This window comes from Canis lupus, chromosome 12 (genome assembly GCF_011100685.1).
Source record: "Canis lupus familiaris isolate Mischka breed German Shepherd chromosome 12, alternate assembly UU_Cfam_GSD_1.0, whole genome shotgun sequence".
Taxonomy (NCBI): domain Eukaryota; kingdom Metazoa; phylum Chordata; class Mammalia; order Carnivora; family Canidae; genus Canis; species Canis lupus.
The window spans coordinates 67,362,449-67,383,076 of NC_049233.1; the positions used below are offsets into that span (position 1 = coordinate 67,362,449).

The following is a 20,628-nucleotide window of genomic DNA, read 5'->3' on the forward strand; positions in this document are numbered from 1 at the left end:
GTTTATGGTAGGTGTAAAAGGCAAGAGGAGGGCAGATGTAATATTCATAATTGCGGCAGAACTTGTCCCAAAATAGTGAAACCAAGAGTCAAATCCAATCCAGGTGGTTCCAAAGCATGTGCTCTTTACACTGCACTTCACTGCCAATGAACACAGGACACAGGCTTCTAGAAGGAATCTTTGTGACCTTAAAGACCTAGGAAAAAATTGCTAGAGTAAAGCTCTGTAAGGAAGAGGACTGTGTCAATCTGGCTTAGTTTTTTTTCTTTTCTCTCTTTTTTTTTTTTTTTTTTAGCCTCAAGTTGTTATTTAAACTTCAGTTAGTTAACTTGCAGTGTAATCTTCTTGCTTATTTCTGGACCCCAAGTGCTGAGCAGAATGAGTGCTGACAGACAAATCTACAAAATGCTGCCCCAAATGAGAGAAAACTAGAAAATTAGGTAGGATCTGGAATTCCCACAATACACAGCACAGTGTCTGGCATGGGGTGGGGCAGGCTATGTTTCATATCTTATTTGTGTCTATAAACAAATATTTATAAAGTGCTTTAAAGGACACATGAGGGGGCTCGGTCGGTTAAGCATCTGCCTTCAGCTCAGGTAGTGATCTCAGGGTCTTGCGATCAAGCCCCACCTTGGGTCCTCTGCTGAGCAGGGAGCCTGCCTCTCCCCTGTCCCTCCTCCTCCACTCATGTGCTCTCTCTCTCTCAAATAAATAATTTTTTTAAAAAAAGTACTTTCATATGTTTAAGGCAGTATAGTAGGCACCAGAGACAAAGAGATAAATTAAATTTAAACCCTTGATCTGGAGCTCACATGTAGTAGTGAAGAAAGATTTCTAAACAAATAACTACAGTAAAATAATGAAATAACCAAAACTATTGCTTACAACAACAAAAAATGTATCTAGTCTGGAAGAAAATCATTTTCTGTTCTTAGTTAACTGGAAAGAGAACTCACTGTAGGAATTTTCTACTTTATAGGAATGCTCTACTTAATGTTTATTCCATGAAGCAAGAAATATAGATCAAAAGGCTTCTATCTCAGGGTCTAAGATAGTTGCTCCATTTCCTGCCACCACATCTGCATCCTAGCCATCAGGAAAAGTAAAAGGGGAATGAAGGTCAGGTCCTTTCCTCTTAGGGCATGGATTCCAAATTGCACACATCACATCGACTCCTATCTCGTTGCTCAAAGCTAGTCGTATGGCCACTTGCAGCTTCAAGGAAGGCTAGGGTATGCAGTCTTCAGCGAGGTGCTAGGTGCCCTGCAAAACTCAGGAGTTCTCTTACCAAAGGAAAAAGGAAAAATATACCTGAGAGAAGTGAAAACTTATGTCCACACAAAAACCTGTACATGAATGTGCACTGCAACATTATTCACAATAGCCCCAAAGTGGAAACAACCCAAATGTCCATCAACTGATGAGTGACTAAATAAACTATAGAATATCCATACAATGGAATGTCATTCAGCCATAAAAAGGAATGAAGTGCTGATACATGTCACAACATGGATGAACCTATATGCTAAGTGAAAAAAGCCAGTCACAAAAGGACACAGGTTGTATGCTTCCATTCATATGAAATGTCCAGAACAGGCAAATCTGGAGGCAGAAAGTAAATTAGTGGTTGCCTAGGACAAGGGGTGAAAAGTGGGAAAGGTGTTAGAGAGAAATTGGGAATGATAGCTACTGGGTATATGACTTCCTCTTTGGGGTGATGAGAATGTTCTAAATTTGACGGTAGTGACCAAAAACCAAGTGTCTGTCTCAGAGGAGTGAATTGTATGGTATGTGAACTATAACTCAACAAAGCTGTTTAAAAATAAAATAAAATAAAAGCAAATATAGGGAAGGTTTCTAACTGTGACCACTAAAGCATAAGGGTGGGAAGAAGGGAGACAATTGCAACCCCAGGAGTCTCAGTAACTCATTCTCCAGCCCTGCAGGACCCAGAGAATCTGGGCAAGTGGTGATCTATTATGAGATCTAATAGATAATTAGGTTATTTGTTATCTAATTATTGAGGTGATTATGATTAGATCTGTAAACTCGCAACTGCTAGAGGGGAAGAAATGGGTTTTTCAAATGAATAGTAGATAAAAAAAAAAAAACATGTTAAAATGACCAGTTTTTGTTAAAGAACATTGCATGAGCTGCTAAGATTCCATCTAAAACATATATCCTTAGGGCGCCTGGGTGGCTCAATGGTTAAGCATCTGCCTTCAGCTCAGGGTGTGATCCTGGGATTGAGGATCAAGTCCCACATCGGGCTCCCTGCATGGAGCCTGCTTCTCCCTCTGCCTGTGTCTCTGCCTCTCTCTCTCTCTCTCTCTCTCTCTCTCTCTCTCTCTCTCTCTCTCTCTGTGTGTGTGTGTGTGTGTGTGTGTCTTTCATGAATAAATAAAATCTTTTTAAAAAAATAAAACATATATTCTCAACAAGGGTGATATCACCCCTCAGGGGACAAAAATCCATTCTTGAGAGCCAAGGAAACTTCCTCTTTTTACATAGAAAGCATAGATAGATCCATGCATTACATAAACAGATATATACTTTATGTTGTTAACATTTCCTGAAAAGGATCCTTGGGTCCATAATTTTCTGATTCCTCATTCATATATCCCACGAGCTCCTGTTGTGTTAATTAAACAACTATCAGTTGAAAATGTTTCCCTCTGGAGCTTGTTCATTCCTCATGAAATGCTCATGGCACCCAGAAGTCCCAGCTTTTCTGTGTAACATACTGGTTGTTGCCTAACTACACGTCATCTATCGAATGTTCTTCAGTCTTATGCTGAGCACTTATGCCTGAAAACCAAATGGGGCCACCTGCCAGAGAACTAAAAAAGAGATGAAAAAGATTTACCTATGTGTTATCTTCCACTCCCATTCCTACCCCTGAAATAACAATATCTGACAGGACGGATAAAATAGGTGACTTTTCTCCCCATTGACTTTAGCTACCACCCTCACCCTCACCCCCACCTCACAGGCCAGGGGCCCAGCCCCAGCCTTCAGACAGACAACATGATCATCCAAACCCACAGCACCTCCTTTCTCTTCTCTTCCCTGTTCCTGTAACAGAACCTCCCTGCACAGCACCTCCCCCACCTTAATTGGTCTATCCCACCCCATTTCAAAGTTGAAAAGGATTTGATTTTAATTTTCAACTGAACTCCACACAGAGTGCCCTTGCCCAGAAAGATGCTTTTTTACATTAACTGTGGAATAAGAAGTTTTGACTCCTGGTAAAGATATTCCAGACTCTGAGATAAGGTGGGCGTGAGTCCTGCTTTAGCTCTTAGGATGGAGGAAAAGCAGGGACCAGATCAGAAGGCAGGGCATGCGGTCTTCTATCTTCTGGTCCTTCTGTCCTCAGATCCCCTTCCTCCTTTCCAGAAAGATTGTCCTGAGCCTCCACTTTATCCATCATCCTCAGTTTGCTTGGGAACTACCGGGCACAGTAGTGGCATGGTCTTGCTGCTGCCACAGCCCTGGGGCTTAGAGCACAAACTGCCTGGGGTAGGGACCCCAAGACCCACCTGCCACCTGCCCTCCCTGCCATCTCGCAATTACCCCAATGCTCTCGAATGCTGAGAATCCAGAGTTCACATTCCCTGTTCTCGTGCCTCATTTCAGGACCACCACTTCTGGGCTGGCTCTCTTTCTTCCTTCAGCATCAACTGAAATGTTATCAGCTGGCTGTTTACCTGCCCCTGGGCAAGCAATTCACCTGAGAGCGGAGTATGCTGGTCCTGCCCCCTAGCCCCGGATAATAATGCAACCTATGTGTACATCCATAATCCGAAGCATCCTTTTTTTTTTTTAACCCATCCAAAATATTTCCTTTAGTTTCCAGGTTTCAATTAAGCATTTTCAGGGTTTTTTTTCTTTTCTTTCTTTTTTTTTCATTTTTAGGTTTTGAATCAAACGTTGGCTCTTATAATTTATTCATGTCTCTTCCCAGCAGAATTCAACTGTTCTTAAGTACTCTTTATAAAGTTGAGTTTGAATAGTGAACATTTAAATGAAAGTAAGAAGCTACCTTTCTATGTGAAGTAATCTGAAATCTTAGAGCAACTATCTTATCTAATGGCTCTGAAGTATAAGGAAACCTAAAAGGAACTTTAAAGATTAACCCCCAAATAGCTTTCCCAGTTTCATTTAACTCAATGAAATTTCATTTAAATGAAATTATCCCAGGGTGTAAAATAATAAGTAAAATATAAAGGCAGTTCAGAGCAAGAAAATAGGAGCAAGCTGAGATCTCCAATTTGCATGTGGTACTATGCAAATTATTTTTATGACCTACTTTCATACATGTTTAATATGATAGAAAATAAGGTCTACTGTCAAAACTTCCCATTCATTCTATAAGCTTGAAGCATAGCTGATGGGCTCCCCTCTGTTCTAATCAAGCGGCTGAGCAACTAATTTCCCAAGGTTCGGCCTCCTGGTTTAAATCACAGCCCAACCAGCACCTCTCCCTTGTCTCTTACCTGAAGCAATCATTTATGTAGCAAACATATACTGAGCGTCTACTGAGTGTTCCAAACTCTACTGATGCACACTCTTCATCAAACCCATAGAAGAATGTTTCCATTATCCTGAAACTTTATTTGAACCTTTCATTTTTACAAAGAATCCATGATGATCGTAACTAAGAATTCTTGTTTGGTAAAGTTTGGCATCCATGGTGATCCTCTGGGCACATACTCAAATGTCTGTCCTTCCTTCCCCTCCCACCCATCACTTATCATCTAGGATTAAGGTTGGCAGTCATTACTCATGTGCCTGAATGTAAATCACAGAAGTGATGAAAACCTATCAGGGAAAAACAATCATAAGACGCTGGCCAGGGGCCTCAGTATTTTTGTAAGGGATCTTGCCTAAGAACCTAATCACATAGCTTCCTCGAAAAACCTGTGGAACAGGGTGTTCCCAATAAAAATGACTCTTCCCTGCCTTTTTTTTGAGACGTATATTGATAAGTTCACATCTTGATGTGAATACTACTACACTTGGTGAAGTAGTCTCATTACTTCATATTTGCCTTTCTATAGAAAGCTCTCGAAATTCACTTGTATATTCGGGTCATTTTCAGCCTGAATAACTGAATATTACTATTTCCCACAATTGTGATGAAATCGCACTGTTTTCACAAGAATTCCCTTTTCTTTCTATGTAGAAGTACACACCGATTTACCATTGGCACATAACATAAAGATCCAATAGTGGCCATTCATCTTGGGTCACTCATCATAAGCATCCATAAAATTTCTAATATGCTTGTTGTTCTTTTTTTCTTAATTCTTAATATTCTCTCTCTCTGTAATAAGGATGCTATATGTAATTCTAGCTGGAAATCATTTGCTTCACCAAGAGGATCATCGTCATGATGAAAATTGAAGTTGCCAACTTCCCACTAGCACAATGAGAGACAAAATGGCCCTGGCCACTCCTGGTGATCTGCAGGTACCCACTGTTACATAACAGAGCAGTCTGAAATGATGGCGAGAGACCAAATATAGCACCTGTTAAACTCAGCAGCCATTCATAGCTTTGTGTTGCTGAAAAAGCCTTGGCCACTTGCAAGAGTGTTTTGTGTTCTTCTGCGATAAAATGCACTTACCCTAAAGAGTAGAGGCGGCATTGCTTGTTTCGGATTTGATGAGCTAAGCCAAACCTGTCATCAAGACAGACTGACCAGGGCTTCTTTGCAGGGCTGGAGTCAGTAGCTAGGCTGTCTGTGCTCATGTGATTGCATGCAATCTGTAAGGATTGGAAATCAATATGAATAATTTAAAGCATCGGATGATAAATGGCAGGTAGGGAGTTATGCTTCCCCAGTCCCTGAAAGCCAGAACAGGAGAGTTATGTCCTTCTCCACTGCTAACCACACCTCTCCCCTGGCAAACATAAGACTGCTGTCAAATGTTCAGAGGAACTCCAAAGGCTGGGTCAGAAGGAACCCTGTGGAGACTAGAGATAGGTTTGAAGCAAAGTTAAGAGCTACTACAGCTCTATGCACAGATTTGCAAGGGAGAACAAGTCAGGAACAAAGGTGGCAGAGAGGAGGGGTCCAGAAAGGCTTTGCAGAGGTGTGTTAGCCTTGGAGAATGAACAGAAGCTGACTGAGAAGGGCATTCCAGATACAGAGAACAGTGCTGGCAAAACTCAGAGGTCTGTAACCCATCGTGTTCCCACCTGGAACTTGTGAGGTGCGATTGTGGGCAGATAAGCTGGGGCCACCATGGTCCAGAAAGGTAGCATATGTGATCTGGGGTAAACAGCTGATCGAGGGTCAATTGAAATGAATTTGTAGTCCCTGCTGCCTCGAACCCTATTCTTTGCAAAACGCTGTGCTAAGGAGCTTCCTCTGGAGGAGAAGAGCAAGAGCTCCACGCAGGAAGTTCTTTCTGAGCCAACCAAAGCGCTTCTTTTAACTCATCCATCAAAATTAGACAAGGAAACCAAAGGGAACACGTAACTAAATCAAGCAGAGGCAAGGCTCTGATTTCAAATGCACGTTAGGCAAAGACACCGACTGGGGAATCCTGACTTGGGTTTAAGGCTGCCGCAGTGTGCACTGATGGAGGCTGCTAGAACCAAAGCAAGCAGGTTCTGGGGCCCTGGTATTCCTCTGTGGCCAGCGTTGCTTTACTGAGCCTCAGTCTCCCCCAGCCCCTCCAAGCGCCCTCATCGTCATGATGCTCCACGGATCATGCAGCAGCCCCGGCTGTCACAACACAGACAACAGACCGCACGTGGCAAATGTTCTGAGGCTCTTTAATTCATCAGGAAGCCTACAGCAAATTATTTTCTTCCTAAGAAGGTACTCTAGGTTTGCCCAATTCTCTTATCTAACGGAATTTCCAACATTCTAATCTGAAAAGCATATCTGCACACAGCCTACTACTCAACTGATCCAGCATCTCCCTAACTGGCTGCAACGTGGGGCTGCTGGCCTCGCAAGATCACCCAGCGCTGTTTATCAGAGATAAATGAGAGAGTCCAGTGCTAGGATTTGGACATTTTAGAGGAAAGCCTAACACATGAAAACCTAGATATGTATTCTTTTCCCTCAACCAATGTCTTATCACGGCTTAAAGGAAAATAATAATAATGGAATTGAATCTTCTTTCAAGCAACTATTACAGAATATATTTATTAACGGGGCCCATCAACAGGTTAATTTGTATAATTCATTTCCTACAATGCTCCCACGGATAAATGGAAATGATACCTCTGTGTGCCCACTTCCTAGTCCCCACTCACCCGAGGAAGGAAACACGGCCGACCTAATTAACCAAAGTTCAGTGTGTTCACTGGGCCTGTCTCACCAGTGGGTGGACTCCTGTGCCTTAAATGTCCTAACTTCATTGTCACTCTGTCCCGCGCTGCCCCGCGCTGCCCCGCTGCAGGTGTGTAGATAGGCCAGGACAGCTCTGCAGGTCCCGGAGGATACCGGGACAGCTTCTAGGGCAGCTTCCTGCAGTGTTTTTATTAAAGTGGTATGAGAATTCCCATTTCTTTGCGTGCACGTCTCCCTAAGGACCTTCATAATGACAGAAAGTGATAGGGACGTGCCCAGGTTCTTGTTCATAACTCCCTCCTAACACCACTGAAAGTTAGCTCTCGCCTGGTTTCTGAAGGTATGGTTCCCGCCGACATTCTGACCGACCTGGGAGGTACTTCAAAATACAGATTCTTGAGTCCCATGCCGTATCTGGAAAGTCAGAATCTTTGAGGCTGATGCCTGGGAAATGCATTGTAATATGCTCCCCCAGGTGATGCTTCTGCAGGAGGTCCTGTGAGCTTACAGGCCCTTTTGTAAAGCCCCACCGAGATATTCCAGGCCAGCCTCACCTGTGCCTTAGCAGACTAAAGGAAGAGGCTACACCTGGGCCAGAGCCGTAACATGAAAACAGCAGCCCTTCCAAACCCAGCCCTAGCAACAAGCCAGAGAGGCAGGCATCGACCATTAGGGAGAGGCCTCCAGGAAGCAAGTAAGGAATAAGGGCCAAGGTTCAGGGCTTTGAGGCTCAGCTGTCCTTCCTTTTAACGCTGGGGAGTTGAGTTTTATTCTATTAAAGGTGACACTTCAAGCATTTCTTCTTCCATAGATTTCATCTTGCACAGATATATCCCCACTGGAAAGACATTCTTTTCCATTCAGTCTCTCTCTCACAGTTCGTTCCCCTTTCCTCTCCTAGCTCAAAAATGTAACACAGGAGTTGTTCCCTTTTAACCATTTATTAACCATCTCATGGGCAGACATCAGCTTTTGAAAACAACTAGGAGTACTCAGGTCCTAAAAATTAATTAAATATTGATTTTTTAAACTTTCTTGTTAAGATTTATGGCCAGGGATTCAATAAACTCTTGCAAGCAAAATAATTGAGGGCAGTAACTCCTAGCTAAGCTCCAACTCCAGTAATTATGTTCTCTCTCTCTCTAATTCCCCTTGTAATTTTAGCAAACTAGGCCTGGATAAAGGAGAAGAGACTCCAGGAAAAAGTGATTCTGAAATGCATTTCAGTTATTTAACTTAAAGGGATTTATTTATTTTTTAAGATATATAGATAGATTTATTTACTTATCTCTAATGCAACATGGGGCTCAAACTCACAACCCCGAAATCAAGTCACATGGTCCACCAGCTGAGCCAGCCAAGTGCTCCTTAAAGGGATTAGTTTATTTTCTTTTCATTTGGTATCCCAAAAGATGGAACAGAATTTCTGGCAACCCATAAGTAGAAACTGGCAAAGGGAACCCTTAAAATGTGGGGACTTACAATAGCCAAACTGTGGAAGGAGCCTCGGTGTCCATCCAAAGATGAATGGATAAAGAAGATGTGGTCTATGTATACAATGGAATGTTCCTCAGCCATTAGAAACGACAAATACCCACCATTTGCTTCAACGTGGATGGAACTGGAAGGTATTATGCTGAGTGAAGTAAGTCAATCGGAGAAGGACAAACATTGTATGTTCTCATTCATTTGGGGAATATAAATAATAGTGAAAGGGAATATAAGGGAAGGGAGAAGAAATGTGTGGGAAATATCAGAAAGGGAGACAGAACATAAAGACTCCTAACTCTGGGAAACGAACTAGGGGTGGTGGAAGGGGAGGTGGGCGGGGGGTGGGGGTGAATGGGTGACGGGCACTGAGGGGGGCACTTGACGGGATGAGCACTGGGTGTTATTCTGTATGTTGGTAAATTGAACACCAATAAAAAATAAATTTATTATTAAAAAAATGTGGGGACTTCTGGCAAGAATCACTTCAATGACCACCTGCATGTGTATGTAATACCATTATTTTGAAAGGCAAAATCTAAGGAAAGAGTTGTATTTTTGTTGCTTTTATCCCAGTGTGTATGTGTGTGTGTGTGTGTAGCCATAAATATAATAGATACTATTGTTATAAAGTTGTAACATCTGCATCTCCAGGGCTTGGGTTTTTATGTTACTTTTCCAAATAGATAGACGGGTAGGTGATTAGATAGATGGATGAACAGATAGATGGATGGATAGGTAGACGTGCAAAAGAGAAAGAGAGAGAGAGATAAATCTTTTAAAATCTATTTTTTCTTTTTTAAAACAGCAACTGTTGCTTAGATTAATTTTGTGCTGGAAGGCATGCTTCCTAGAGGCATATGGTTTGGGGGTGGCCATAAAAGGCTGGATCTGGAGCCTTCCCTTAGAACAGAGCCCCGTGTTTATGATTTAACCATTTCTTGTTAGCAGCACATAGTATATCACCAACTCCAGAACTCAGAGATGTAATTACGGTCTTTGACATTGGAAAACAATACCTAATTAAACTGAGCTTAATGCTGCGCACACTCTACCAACCACTATATCCTCTAGTGTTTCATTCAAAATTCCGGTCCCCAATCATGCCATCAGGGCCATTACAATGTGCAAGTCCAGGGGTGCCATCCCATTGCATGCCAATACAATGGGATGCCACAGTGTCCCCGCCCTGTGCTTCTGTTTTCAAGCTCCCCTGGCCAGGGGAATCTCCCCCGCCCATCTGTTCACCCCCTATTAGAGAACACGCAACCCTCTTGCAACCTAGCTGTTTGGCAGTACGGATAGATATTTGATGCAGGTTGTATACCCTAGTCAGCGCCGGTCCCAGAACAGGTGCTCAACAAATGCCTGCCGAATGGAGGGATGAATACATCAGTGATGAACACATCAAATGCTGGGCCTTGCTGTACAAGCTTGAACACAGATTTGAGGGAAATCATTTTTTTTTTTAATTTTAAAAAGCAGCATAACAAGATGGGGGTGGAATTTGCTTTAGTACCTTCAGAGGGCCTCCCCCCCCTGTCCATTATGACTCACGATTGCTAACAGGAAATTTTAGGTAACAGTGACTCTAATATTCTTCCAGTTTTTCAGGCTTTCATTGTCAAGATGGGTTCTAAATGAAGCCTAAGACAGCCCCCAAACCCACTGCATTACATAGAGAAGGGAAGGGAACACTATTTAGCAAAAGATTCTGATTTAGAATCAGTTTTGGGGCCCCTGGGTGGCTCAGTTGGTTAAGCATCTGCTTTTGGCTCAGGTCATGGTCCGGGGTCCTGGGATCGAGCCCCATATTGGGTTCCCTGCTCAGCGAGGAGCCTCTTCTCCCTTTCCCTCTGTCCCTCTGTGCTTGCTCTCTCTCTCTCTCTCTCTCTCTCTCCCTCTCTCCAGTGCTCTCTCGCTCTCTCTCAAATAAATAAATAAAATCTTTAAAAGAAAGAATCAGTGTCATCTCCGACGAGCGCTCACCTGCTGGCTTCCCAGTGACCTAGAAGTACAGGAAACCATAGGGCTTCACCTGAGTAATCGACCCCTGATTACGAAATCACAGTGAGGTCTAGAACTCTCAGTTTTTCTGGAGGATGAAAATCCTTCTAGTGAGCTCCAACAACCAAATCTTTATCATCACGCTCATCAAGCTGAATAATACAGCCCTTTATCTACCTTCCCAACTAGTTTGTCAGCTGCTTGAAGCCAGAGACTGTATTCCCAGGGCCTGGCACAGTTCCTGGCACAAAGTACGTGCTCAAAGACACTTAGTCAATAATGATCCTATGCTACTCTGGGTACAGTGCAGCTCAGAGAACTGGGAGAAACCTGAGAAATAATTCAATAACTCTCTTCCTTTTTAAGAGCAGAACAGTGAGAGCCAGAGAAGCAAAGCAAATTGCCCAGGGTCACATCAGACTACATTGCAGGATGCTTTTCTTTTCCCCTCAAAATTTTTCTCCTCTCAATTTATAACTCATGGGAAAAATCCAAGAGGGGCTTGAATAACACCCTTTCATGCCTCACGAATATGCCTTTTATAAGTTACAGAACATTAACCTGAAATACATATAAAATAGAATTTGGAGACTTGTACTTGGTCAATTTATTTTGGGGGGTGGAGTCCAGAGTTCTCAAATCCAACTCATAAATTTAACACCTCTCATTTTCCTCTGGTGCCTTAAGGGCTTCTTAAAGTCACAGTCGAGAGGTCCTTCATGTAAAACCCAACTATAAAATTAAAATTTCAGCATTTTAATTAAGTCTGTGAAAGTCCACCAAATTAATTTGCAGCAGCAAAATAAGATGAAATTATGTAAAGCACAGGGATCAATTTATCATCTCATAACTCATGATTAATTCAACGAGCTTTTACTTCCATGTCTAGGTGACAGATAACTAAAATCCAATTGTCTGACTGCATCATATGAAAAATGGGACTTTCTTTTACCCCTAAACTAGCTTTCTAAAGATCTAGAAACATATTCTCTCCAAGGATAAAAAATGGGCTCTGCTGCCAGGAAGGTTTTGGAGGAGAAGTGGGATGCCCAGAACCAGTGGGCTGAAGGGACAGCAAAAGAGCCCGGGACCTCCAGTGCCACAGCAGCTCCCGGGGCACCTTCCTCCCCGTCAGCCTAGGCATCTTCTAGTGTGAGTTCCTAATTTACCAACAACTCTCAGTTCAGGGCCAAGTGTCCCTCGGGCCTTGATCTTCTCTTATGTCTCTCTGTCCCCAAGATCAGGCTACATGAGAATAGAATCTCCCGACTCACGTGTCAAGAGCCATAGACTCTGCTTAGTGGACGTCCCTTTACTTGCCGGGGGCGCACAGACTCAGCCCAGGCAGGAGCTGCCACAACGTGTTAAGTCACTGATAAAGGCCGATGCTCCATCATGATTTTAAATGCCCTAAGATCTGAGTGCCTTTGGATTCGTTAGCTTCTCACACCACTGCCTGCAACATCTCCTCTGCTCTCTGGCCTAGTGGGTCCCGGTCTGCCAAGCATCTTGGGAGAAAAGCAAAAAAGGCAGATTCCTCCAAATGCAAAATGGAACTTGAACCTCCAGATGATGGTTTTGTTTTGTGACACACTTGACTGCCTACTCACGGGCATGAATCTGTCGCTTCAAATGGTTTTCCAAAGCAATTTACTAAAGTGGATCTTTAAAACACGTCGGGATGAATCATTAAAACATCTCAAGATGATGATAACCCTGGAAGGCGGAAGATGCTGAAGCAAATGGAAGGCATCTTATCTGCCTCTAAGTAAATGGATAAATTTAAGCAGCAAGGCCTCAGAAACTGTATCCCTACCAAGTCCCTATCAGGAGTCCCTGAGAACCTTACCACCCCTTCACTGATCAAATCCTTCTCTAAAAAGGGTGTATCAGTATCTTTCACAGTGTTTCCAAACCCACTTGCGCCTGGAATACAACCTGGGGGGTGCTGATGTATCTCAGGAACCTCAAGACTTCTTCATCCAGGGACTGAGCAGGGCCTGCCCACGGCTGGAGATCTATATGCCACCGGGGACCCTGTGAAAGATAGAAAACAGGTCCATGTATAAGGGCTTGAGGCGCTAGGGGTGGGGGTGACAAGGACACAGAATATCAGCTAGGCTCCCTGGCTCCTTTAGCTGCCTGCAAAATGAACATGTCTGCACACAGGCAGTGGGGAGTTGGTTCAGACCTGCTATCATTAAGGTCACATCAGTCACAGGAAAGCAAACAAGGCCTGAGAAAGCCCAGCTACTGGGCTAATCAAAAGACTACAGAGGCCTGGGGGACATCTGACTCTTCTGATCAAAAGCAAACTCCACTTGATCCCATGAGGCTCTCCCAACTGTGGCTTTGTATCACACAATCCGCTCCCCATACGAAGAAAAACTCTCCTATCTACTACAGTTTCCAAAGCTTAGAGCTTCTGAACTATGCATGCTCTTCACTCAGGTATTGCCATGGCCCGAATGCATGTGCCCCTCTCCCCCATATTCATAGGTTGAAATCCTAATGACCAAAGTGATGGTATGAGGAGCTGGGGCCTTGGGGAGGTGCTTACGTCACGAGGGGGAGCCCTCCTGAATGCTATTAGTAGTCTTATAAAAAAAAAAGACCCCACAGAGCTCCCTAGCCCTTCCACCATGTGAGGACATGGCAAGAAGGCAGCAACCTGAAAGAGGGCCTTGACCAGAAGCTACCTCTGCTGGCCACCCTGACCTGGGACTTCCAAGCTCCAGCACTGGGAGCAGTGAATCTCTATTGTGCATAAACCACCCAGTCTGTGCTATTTTGTTATGGCAGACCAAGATAGGTATTGAGGCAAGAATTGCCTGTCACCCAAACAAGAAATACCTAAACAGGCTAACCCTGATAGGCTTCAGTATAAACTGGAGGGGGTGTGTGCCCCTAAATGGAGTGGCCTGGGTGACTGGGTTCTACTGAAAGCTAGGAGGAGTGGGAGAGCAAGCAGGTTGGTCAGCGTCCAGCCGGGTGTGTGGGCTTGGGAAAGAGGAGCGCGCCCTGGTGTGAGGGTCTGAGACAAATACCAACACTTCATAAGTGATAAGCCTCGTTCCAGGTAAGACATTATTATTAGGTTCCAGACAGGTCTGTCCCTTCTGGTAGTAGCTGAGCGCCCTGCCACTCTCTGATCCCCAACCCCCCCCCCCCCAGGCCACCTTCTTCTCAGCTGCCAGTTTCCTGGGTGTGCACCCTGTGCCATCTCAGAGGGGCCTGTGTCAGGCTCAATGCTCTGCTGATGCTGTCCTGAAATTCTTTCATTAAATTTTTGAATCAGGGGTCTCACATTTTCATTTTGCCCTGAACCCCACAAATCACGTAGCCAGTCTGCCCCGAGGGGCACCCTTCCCGGGAACCCAGACTTTCCTTGTAGCTGTTGCCATTCTGTGAAGGTTGAGCAGGCAAAGACTCTCATCAGAGAAAGCCGGAGAACATTAATATATCTTCCCAGTTAATGCCTTCCACCACTGTCCCCCGCCTTTTTTTCCTCTTCTCTGAAGTAGATGTGGATTACCATTTGGTCCAACAATATTGAGCACCAGTCACTGTGTGCCAGACAGTGGTCAACACAGATATGAACAAAACCTGGACTCTCTCGAGAAGTACAGGCTGGTGGGGGAGACAGATACACATAAACCGACTTTGACAGGGGAAGGCTGAAACATTAGGGAAAGCAGTTCTTTTCAGGAGATTATTTAATTATGAAATCATGAATTACGTGCACATTTAAATACAAATACTTCCCAGTTTTTCTTGGTCACGTTCTTCTGACATCAAATGACGGAGTGCCTTACCAAGTTGCCACAACACTGTGCTTTGGGCAAACTTGTCTAGGCCTGGGGTTCAAACTCCTCATGTCCCCATCATATGGCCACTCACAAGTGCCCCCAGCCTCTGGCCCAGGAGCCTCTTGATAAAAATGATTAAGTCCACCCATAACGGTCTTCCTCTAAATCGGGGATCAGTAACCTCTTTCTGTAAGGGGTGAAACAGCAGATATTTTAGGTTTTGCAGGCCATACAGTTTGTTGCAATTCCTCGCCTTCTGCCGCAGCTCAAAAGCAGCCACAGACAGTAAGTAAGCCAACGGTCATGGCTGTGTTCCAATAAAACTCCATTTACAAAAATAGGTTGCAGGCTGGATTTGGCCCACAAGGCTGTCGTTTGCTGACCTCCGGTAGAGTTGATTCTAATTTGGAGGCAGACTGGCCTAGGAGAGAGCATTTACTCAAAATAATGCAAGAGAGATAGATTACCATATCTAGATTATAACTAACTTTGTCATCTGGGTGACTGGGGCAAATGTAAGTCAAGAGTTCTAGCAGGATACAATGGGCTCCTTCCAACTGGTGAATTTGAGAAGAATTTAAGAAAGACTATTTATAAAGGTGTGGCCAGGGTTTAAGGAAACTGATAAGAAGAATGCGATGCCTATGGTTGATAGGACCTGAGAGCCGTCACAAATCCTAAGCCTGAACGAGGAGGAAGAGAAATTTGTGGAACCCAGAGAGGGCAATTGGATGGAGAAGGCATTCAATAAAGGAACAAAGCCAATCCCATCACATCCAGTCCTATTGTATACCCACACTGTCAAAGCCAAGAAGAGGCAGAGATGAGAGAGGCTACGGTTAGCCTCGCGGGGAGGGGGGGGGGGGGGGCTGTAAAACAAGACAAGAGTGGAAACAGGAGAAGCAAACAGAAGGTCTCCTGCATAGCTTCCTTTGGAAAGAGGTAAATGACACTTGACCGGGGACTTATTCATTCATTCATTCAGTGGGCATTCGTGCCTCATGCCAGGCTCTGGGCTACAGTGTAATACAGGATAACTTAATAATACAGCTTTAACCCAATAAATGTAACACAGTCTGTAGGGGGCTCTGACAGATGTCTCTATAGGGCAAATGGGGTCACAAAGAGATGGTGGGCCCAAGCATAACCCCAAGATAAATGCCAAAAAATATAAATGCAAATTGTGGAAAGCAGTCTCCACTGCAAGAAGCCCCAAGGCTTCATTAAAGAGCCACCCTAAACACAGCAGGAGCCACTTAACCTGAGCCAACACGCGAAAATAACTTCACAAATCAATAACAATGAGTCCACATGGTGAAGCTGTGTGGGGAAACTACAGGATTATCTTCAGGATCCTAATTGCAATCTGATATTTCTCATTTCTGACTGAGTGTTGACCATGATGAAGCTCAACGTGGCAGCTGGAACACTGAAGCTCAGTCGAGGAATCGCAGGTGAAGAAGGTATAATAGAAAAACACAGCCAAGAGGTGCCCTGGACGTGCTCTGGCTTAATGCTCTGGTTGAGCTGTTTAAAAAACATTTCACATAAAAGTAATGTTCTTATTGGAATCCGCCTGACAGCAGTTCGTGATTATTTCCCCAAGGAAACCACTTGCTTTTATCATCTCTTTCAATTATCATTTGTCTTAATTCTCCAGTGCACACATCAATATTTGTCCTTCCCAACAACCCGCCGACAGAATTTTCTGGGCACCTTAAAACATCCATGGCTGGTGTTTCATAGAACAAGGCAAAAACAAAACAAAAAACCTTTAAAAAAAATTATGATTTTATCCCCAAACAATTCCCTAATGCCAGCATACACTATTAGCCATATGCTCCAAATATCATGTGGCCAGAACGATGCTACTCCCAGCACTCCCAGGAAGTGGAGACCTGGATTCCCAGTCCTGTCTGCCACCCCCGCTTCCTCCCGGGATGGGTAAAGGAACAGCTTCTGCAGAAGGGGGTGGCTGCACTGTCATTCGGGGCCAGTCCATCTGTCCCTGGCTGACTTGGGCTAACATGTCAATAAGCTGCCACAGAGAAGTAGCCAAGCTCTTGAGCCACTGCAGGGACGAGGGGCCCTCTGCTCCTTTGCAGCCCAGGGACCTGGGCCCCGAACCACCAACCTCCATTCCTACAAAGGAGGCCCTCCCCCAGCATGGACAGCAGCTCAGGGAACACAGGTATCCAGACTTCCCAGGAAAAGCAGCAGCCTCCACTTTGTGAAGGTTTTATCTGGCACTTTCTCTAGGCAAATGTGCATTGAAAAGTGAACTGGCTTCCTCTAAACCCTAAGATGTTTTGGGTGCAGAGAAAAAATTTGCAAAAAGTAAGATTAAGGACAGCAAAAGATATATACTGCTAACTCATGTTGTTCTGAGGCTGTTTTGCAGACATCCGAGATTCTGCATCCCACAGGGTAGGAAAAAAAAAAAAAAAAAAAAAAAGATCACTGAGTCAGTCCAAGCCAGTGCACACAGATAATGGACCTGGCTCAAAAGACCACAACAAGCATAGCCGTGGGGCTCTCAGATATTTTTACGATTTATGATTTCAGCGTTAAACTTGTTTCTTAAAAAAAAAAAAAAAAAAAAAAAAAGATTCTTTCAAGCCAAAGAGACTGAATTCCAAGATTTTACTATTAAAAGATAATGCAAAAAAAAATAAAATAAAATAAAAGATAATGCAAAAAATAAAGCAATGTTTTAAAAATACTCTTTTGCCTACCAGCCTACACTTATGCATGTAATAGGAATGTCTTACTTCAAGACCACAAGCCCCAAGCAAAACTGATTGCATGGAAAAAAAGAAATTAAGAAAAGCAGACCCACCCATGACCCAAAAAGAGAGCCATCAAGTCTGCCTCGTGCAAGAGCTTTCCTTGTCTTGAAATTTGGAGTAACAGCTTCTCTTCCACGGGCAGTTTCCCCACGTACATGAATGACTTCATGGAGCCCCATAGAAACTGTCAGAAAAGGGCACCTGGGTGGCTCAGCGGTTGTCTGTCTTTGGCTTACGGTGTGATCCCGGGGCCCCAGGATCAAGTCCCACATCGGGCTCCCCGTGGGGAGCCTGCTTCTCCCTCTGCCTGGGTCTCTGCCTCTGTCTCTCATGAATAAGTAAATAAAATCTTAAAAAAAAAAAAAAAAAAAGAAAGAAAGAAAAAGAAATTGTCAAAGAAGGCCCATGCTACCATCAGTTACATGAGCATCTTTTAACATATTTGTGTAAAATACGAAGTAGGCCCAAAGGCAGGCTTCTAATGATCCATTACTCTGTGTTTCAATGCTACAGTTCTTTAGGGATGAAATTATAGGATGAGTGGTTTAAATGGTCAGTTTCCTTATTGTTGTGGATAATTGGTAGAGTTTGGGGGGTATTTTTATAGTTTCAATACTCCCAAAGGCACATTCCCATCACTAAGTAAGTTCCTGACAGGTTTTAGAACCAGCAACTTTCTGTTGGGAGAGGTGGCTAACAATTGATTCTCTGCATTAGGGTCATGCTATAGAAAAGAATCAGGTTGTGAGCCCTTGAATCAAACTAAACAACATGCAGAGCATGCGTTGATGGGCTGATGTTAGGGAAGTCTAAGCTTTCTCCAACAAACCCAAAACAAGCAAAATTTATTTGTTTTGCAATTGTGTGCTAATTAGGAGCATCTGTTAGTGGGCAGGAAGCAATGATTGAAGGAAATTGTTTATTCCTTTTTAGAAGGAGAAGGCGGTGGTGGGAGTTGTAGGGCCAGGGGAGAAGGAGGCACACAAAACAGTGCCCGGGGCAGAACCTGGGTCCAGGTGCAGCTGAGAGCATGTGAGCATCAGTCTCTGCCTTTCTGTAATGCCCTTAAATAATCATGGTTTTTAGGACTTGGCCTGAGTGTGCAGGGAGGGCTCTGTGCATCTCTGGCAGCTTACACACCTTCCCCTCTGCATGCTTGTGGGCCTTTTTCTCACTTGTTAGTCCTGCTTTGGAAAGGGCAGGGGGTCAGTTACACATTTTGTAGTGACATTTAAAATTCAGATACCCCATGCAAAAATGTCATTAAAAAAAGAATCTCAGTTTCAGTTCTGGATAAGATGAGTAAGCACACCCCCACCCTGTGTCTTATACTGAATGTAGCAATAAAACCTGGCCGGAACGCACGGAGCAGTGATAGGAGGAATCTGAAAAGTAAATACCAGCGGGCAGATTGGAGAAGACCAGAATTCAGAGTACCACTGAAGCTGCAGTGAGGTCACATTGTTTGTTCTTCTGGGGTCCTCTCTCCTGGTCTCCACCCAAAGTGGCCCCACCCTGGCAGTGGGCATTGGCACAGACCAAGAGCATCGAAGCCCCCTAGTTCAGGCTCCAGCAGGGATGTGGGGAAAATTCATCTTCCCCTGTTGTTTTTCTTCCTTTTCTCCATTCTAGCATCCTAACTCCTGGGTAATCCCACATTTTTCTTCCTTTTCTCCATTCTAGCATCCTAACTCCTGGGTAATCCCACATTTTTCTTCCTTTTCTCCATTCTAGCATCCCAACTGCTGGGCAATCCAGTGGTAGAAGCCAAGCAGAGGGCTGCAGGCACCTAAAACTCAGAGAGAAGGGAAGCTTACTCTTTGATCTGTGGCTGTGACCCCAAGAGAATGGGGTGAACTCCCAGTGAGTATTTTCTGTCTCTCCCATATCTTGGCCTAAAGATTCAGGCACAATTGCCAGGCATGTGCAGCAAAGCACAGGCAGAGAAGAGGTAACTAAAGCCCAACCTTTCTGGCCAGAGGTTCTGAAACCATGGAACTGCATAATACTGAAGAAATAGTGAAAAAGGAAAGCAACCCCATAAAGTGGTTTATGGAGTCCTGGGCTCACCCCTGAACTGTAGGAGCATGGATCGGACCCTAGTTAGAATAGCAAAGGCTTTGGGAACCAAGATGACAGGCCTGTGCAAGGTCCCAGACTAGATGCCAGGTGGCATGTATGTGGGATAGATCTAAAAAAAAAAAAAAAAAAAAATCGCAAAGTGTTTGAAAACAGGACTGATATTGAAATCACAGTCCCCTGAGTCTGGCTGAAATTTGAGGCCTGAATCCAATCAGATTGTCTGTGAAAACAAATATATTGACCTTATCTATAGTATTTAAACATGACTCAGAGTCTCATAACATAAAAAATGTCTAGGATATAACCCAAAACTGCTCAGCACGTGAAGAATCAAGAACATCCCAACTGGTGTGCAGAAAAGACAATTAACAGGTGCCAATGCAGGCATAACACAGATGTCAGAATTATTTAACAAAAACTTAAAAGCGAGTATAGAAATAATCCAAGAAGTAAGAGCATATTTTCTTGAAACTGTGGCTAGATAGAAGATCTCAGCAAAGAAATAGGAGGAACAGAGAGCTACAAGGAAATTTTAAAACTGAAAAATGCAATAATCAAAACAAAACTCTCAGTGGATGGACTCAGCAGCAGAATGGATATGACACAAGAAAAAGTCAGTGAACTTGAAGACTGATCAACAGAGAGTATCCACTCTGAACAAGAGAGAGAAAAAAATGATTTGGAGGGACAAAAAAGAAAATAAAAGAAAAGAAAAGAAAAGAAAAGAAAAGAAAAGAAAAGAAAAGAAAAGAAAAGAAAAGAAAAGGAAAAGGAAAAGGAAAAGAAAAAGAAAAGAAAAGAAAAGAAAAGAAAAGAAAAGAAAAGAAAAGAAAAGAATAGAATCTCAGGGACCCATGGGGCAATATCAAGGGGTCTAAGGTTCAGTCACCAGAATGCCAGAGGAGGAAGAAAGAATGCAGTGCAGAAAAATATACACATAGATTTAAAGTTATAATGAGGGATCCCTGGGTGGCGCAGCGGTTTGGCGCCTGCCTTTGGCCCAGGGCGCGATCCTGGGTCTCCAGGATCGAGTCCCACGTCGGGCTCCCGGTGCATGGAGCCTGCTTCTCCCTCTGCCTGTGTCTCTGCCTCTCTCTCTCTCTGTGACTATCATAAATAAATAAAATTAAAAAAA

At 43.8% G+C, this 20,628-nt stretch overlaps 1 protein-coding gene across 3 annotated transcripts in view; it reads right to left on the reverse strand.

The window, feature by feature from the left end:
* METTL24 (methyltransferase like 24) overlaps positions 1-20,628 on the reverse strand; it is a 99,868-nt gene that overhangs the window by 51,729 nt on the left and 27,511 nt on the right. Inside the window, exons 2-3 of one of the 3 annotated variants that reach the window (XM_038554941.1) lie at positions 12,752-12,850; positions 5,636-5,775 (exon numbers count right to left, since the gene is read on the reverse strand). In XM_038554941.1, the coding sequence (XP_038410869.1) occupies positions 5,636-5,775; positions 12,752-12,850 (239 nt within the window). Of the gene's footprint in view, positions 1-5,635; positions 5,776-12,751; positions 12,851-20,628 lie in introns of those variants that run through there. The other 2 variants (XM_038554942.1, XM_038554943.1) reach the window with 2 other exon arrangements.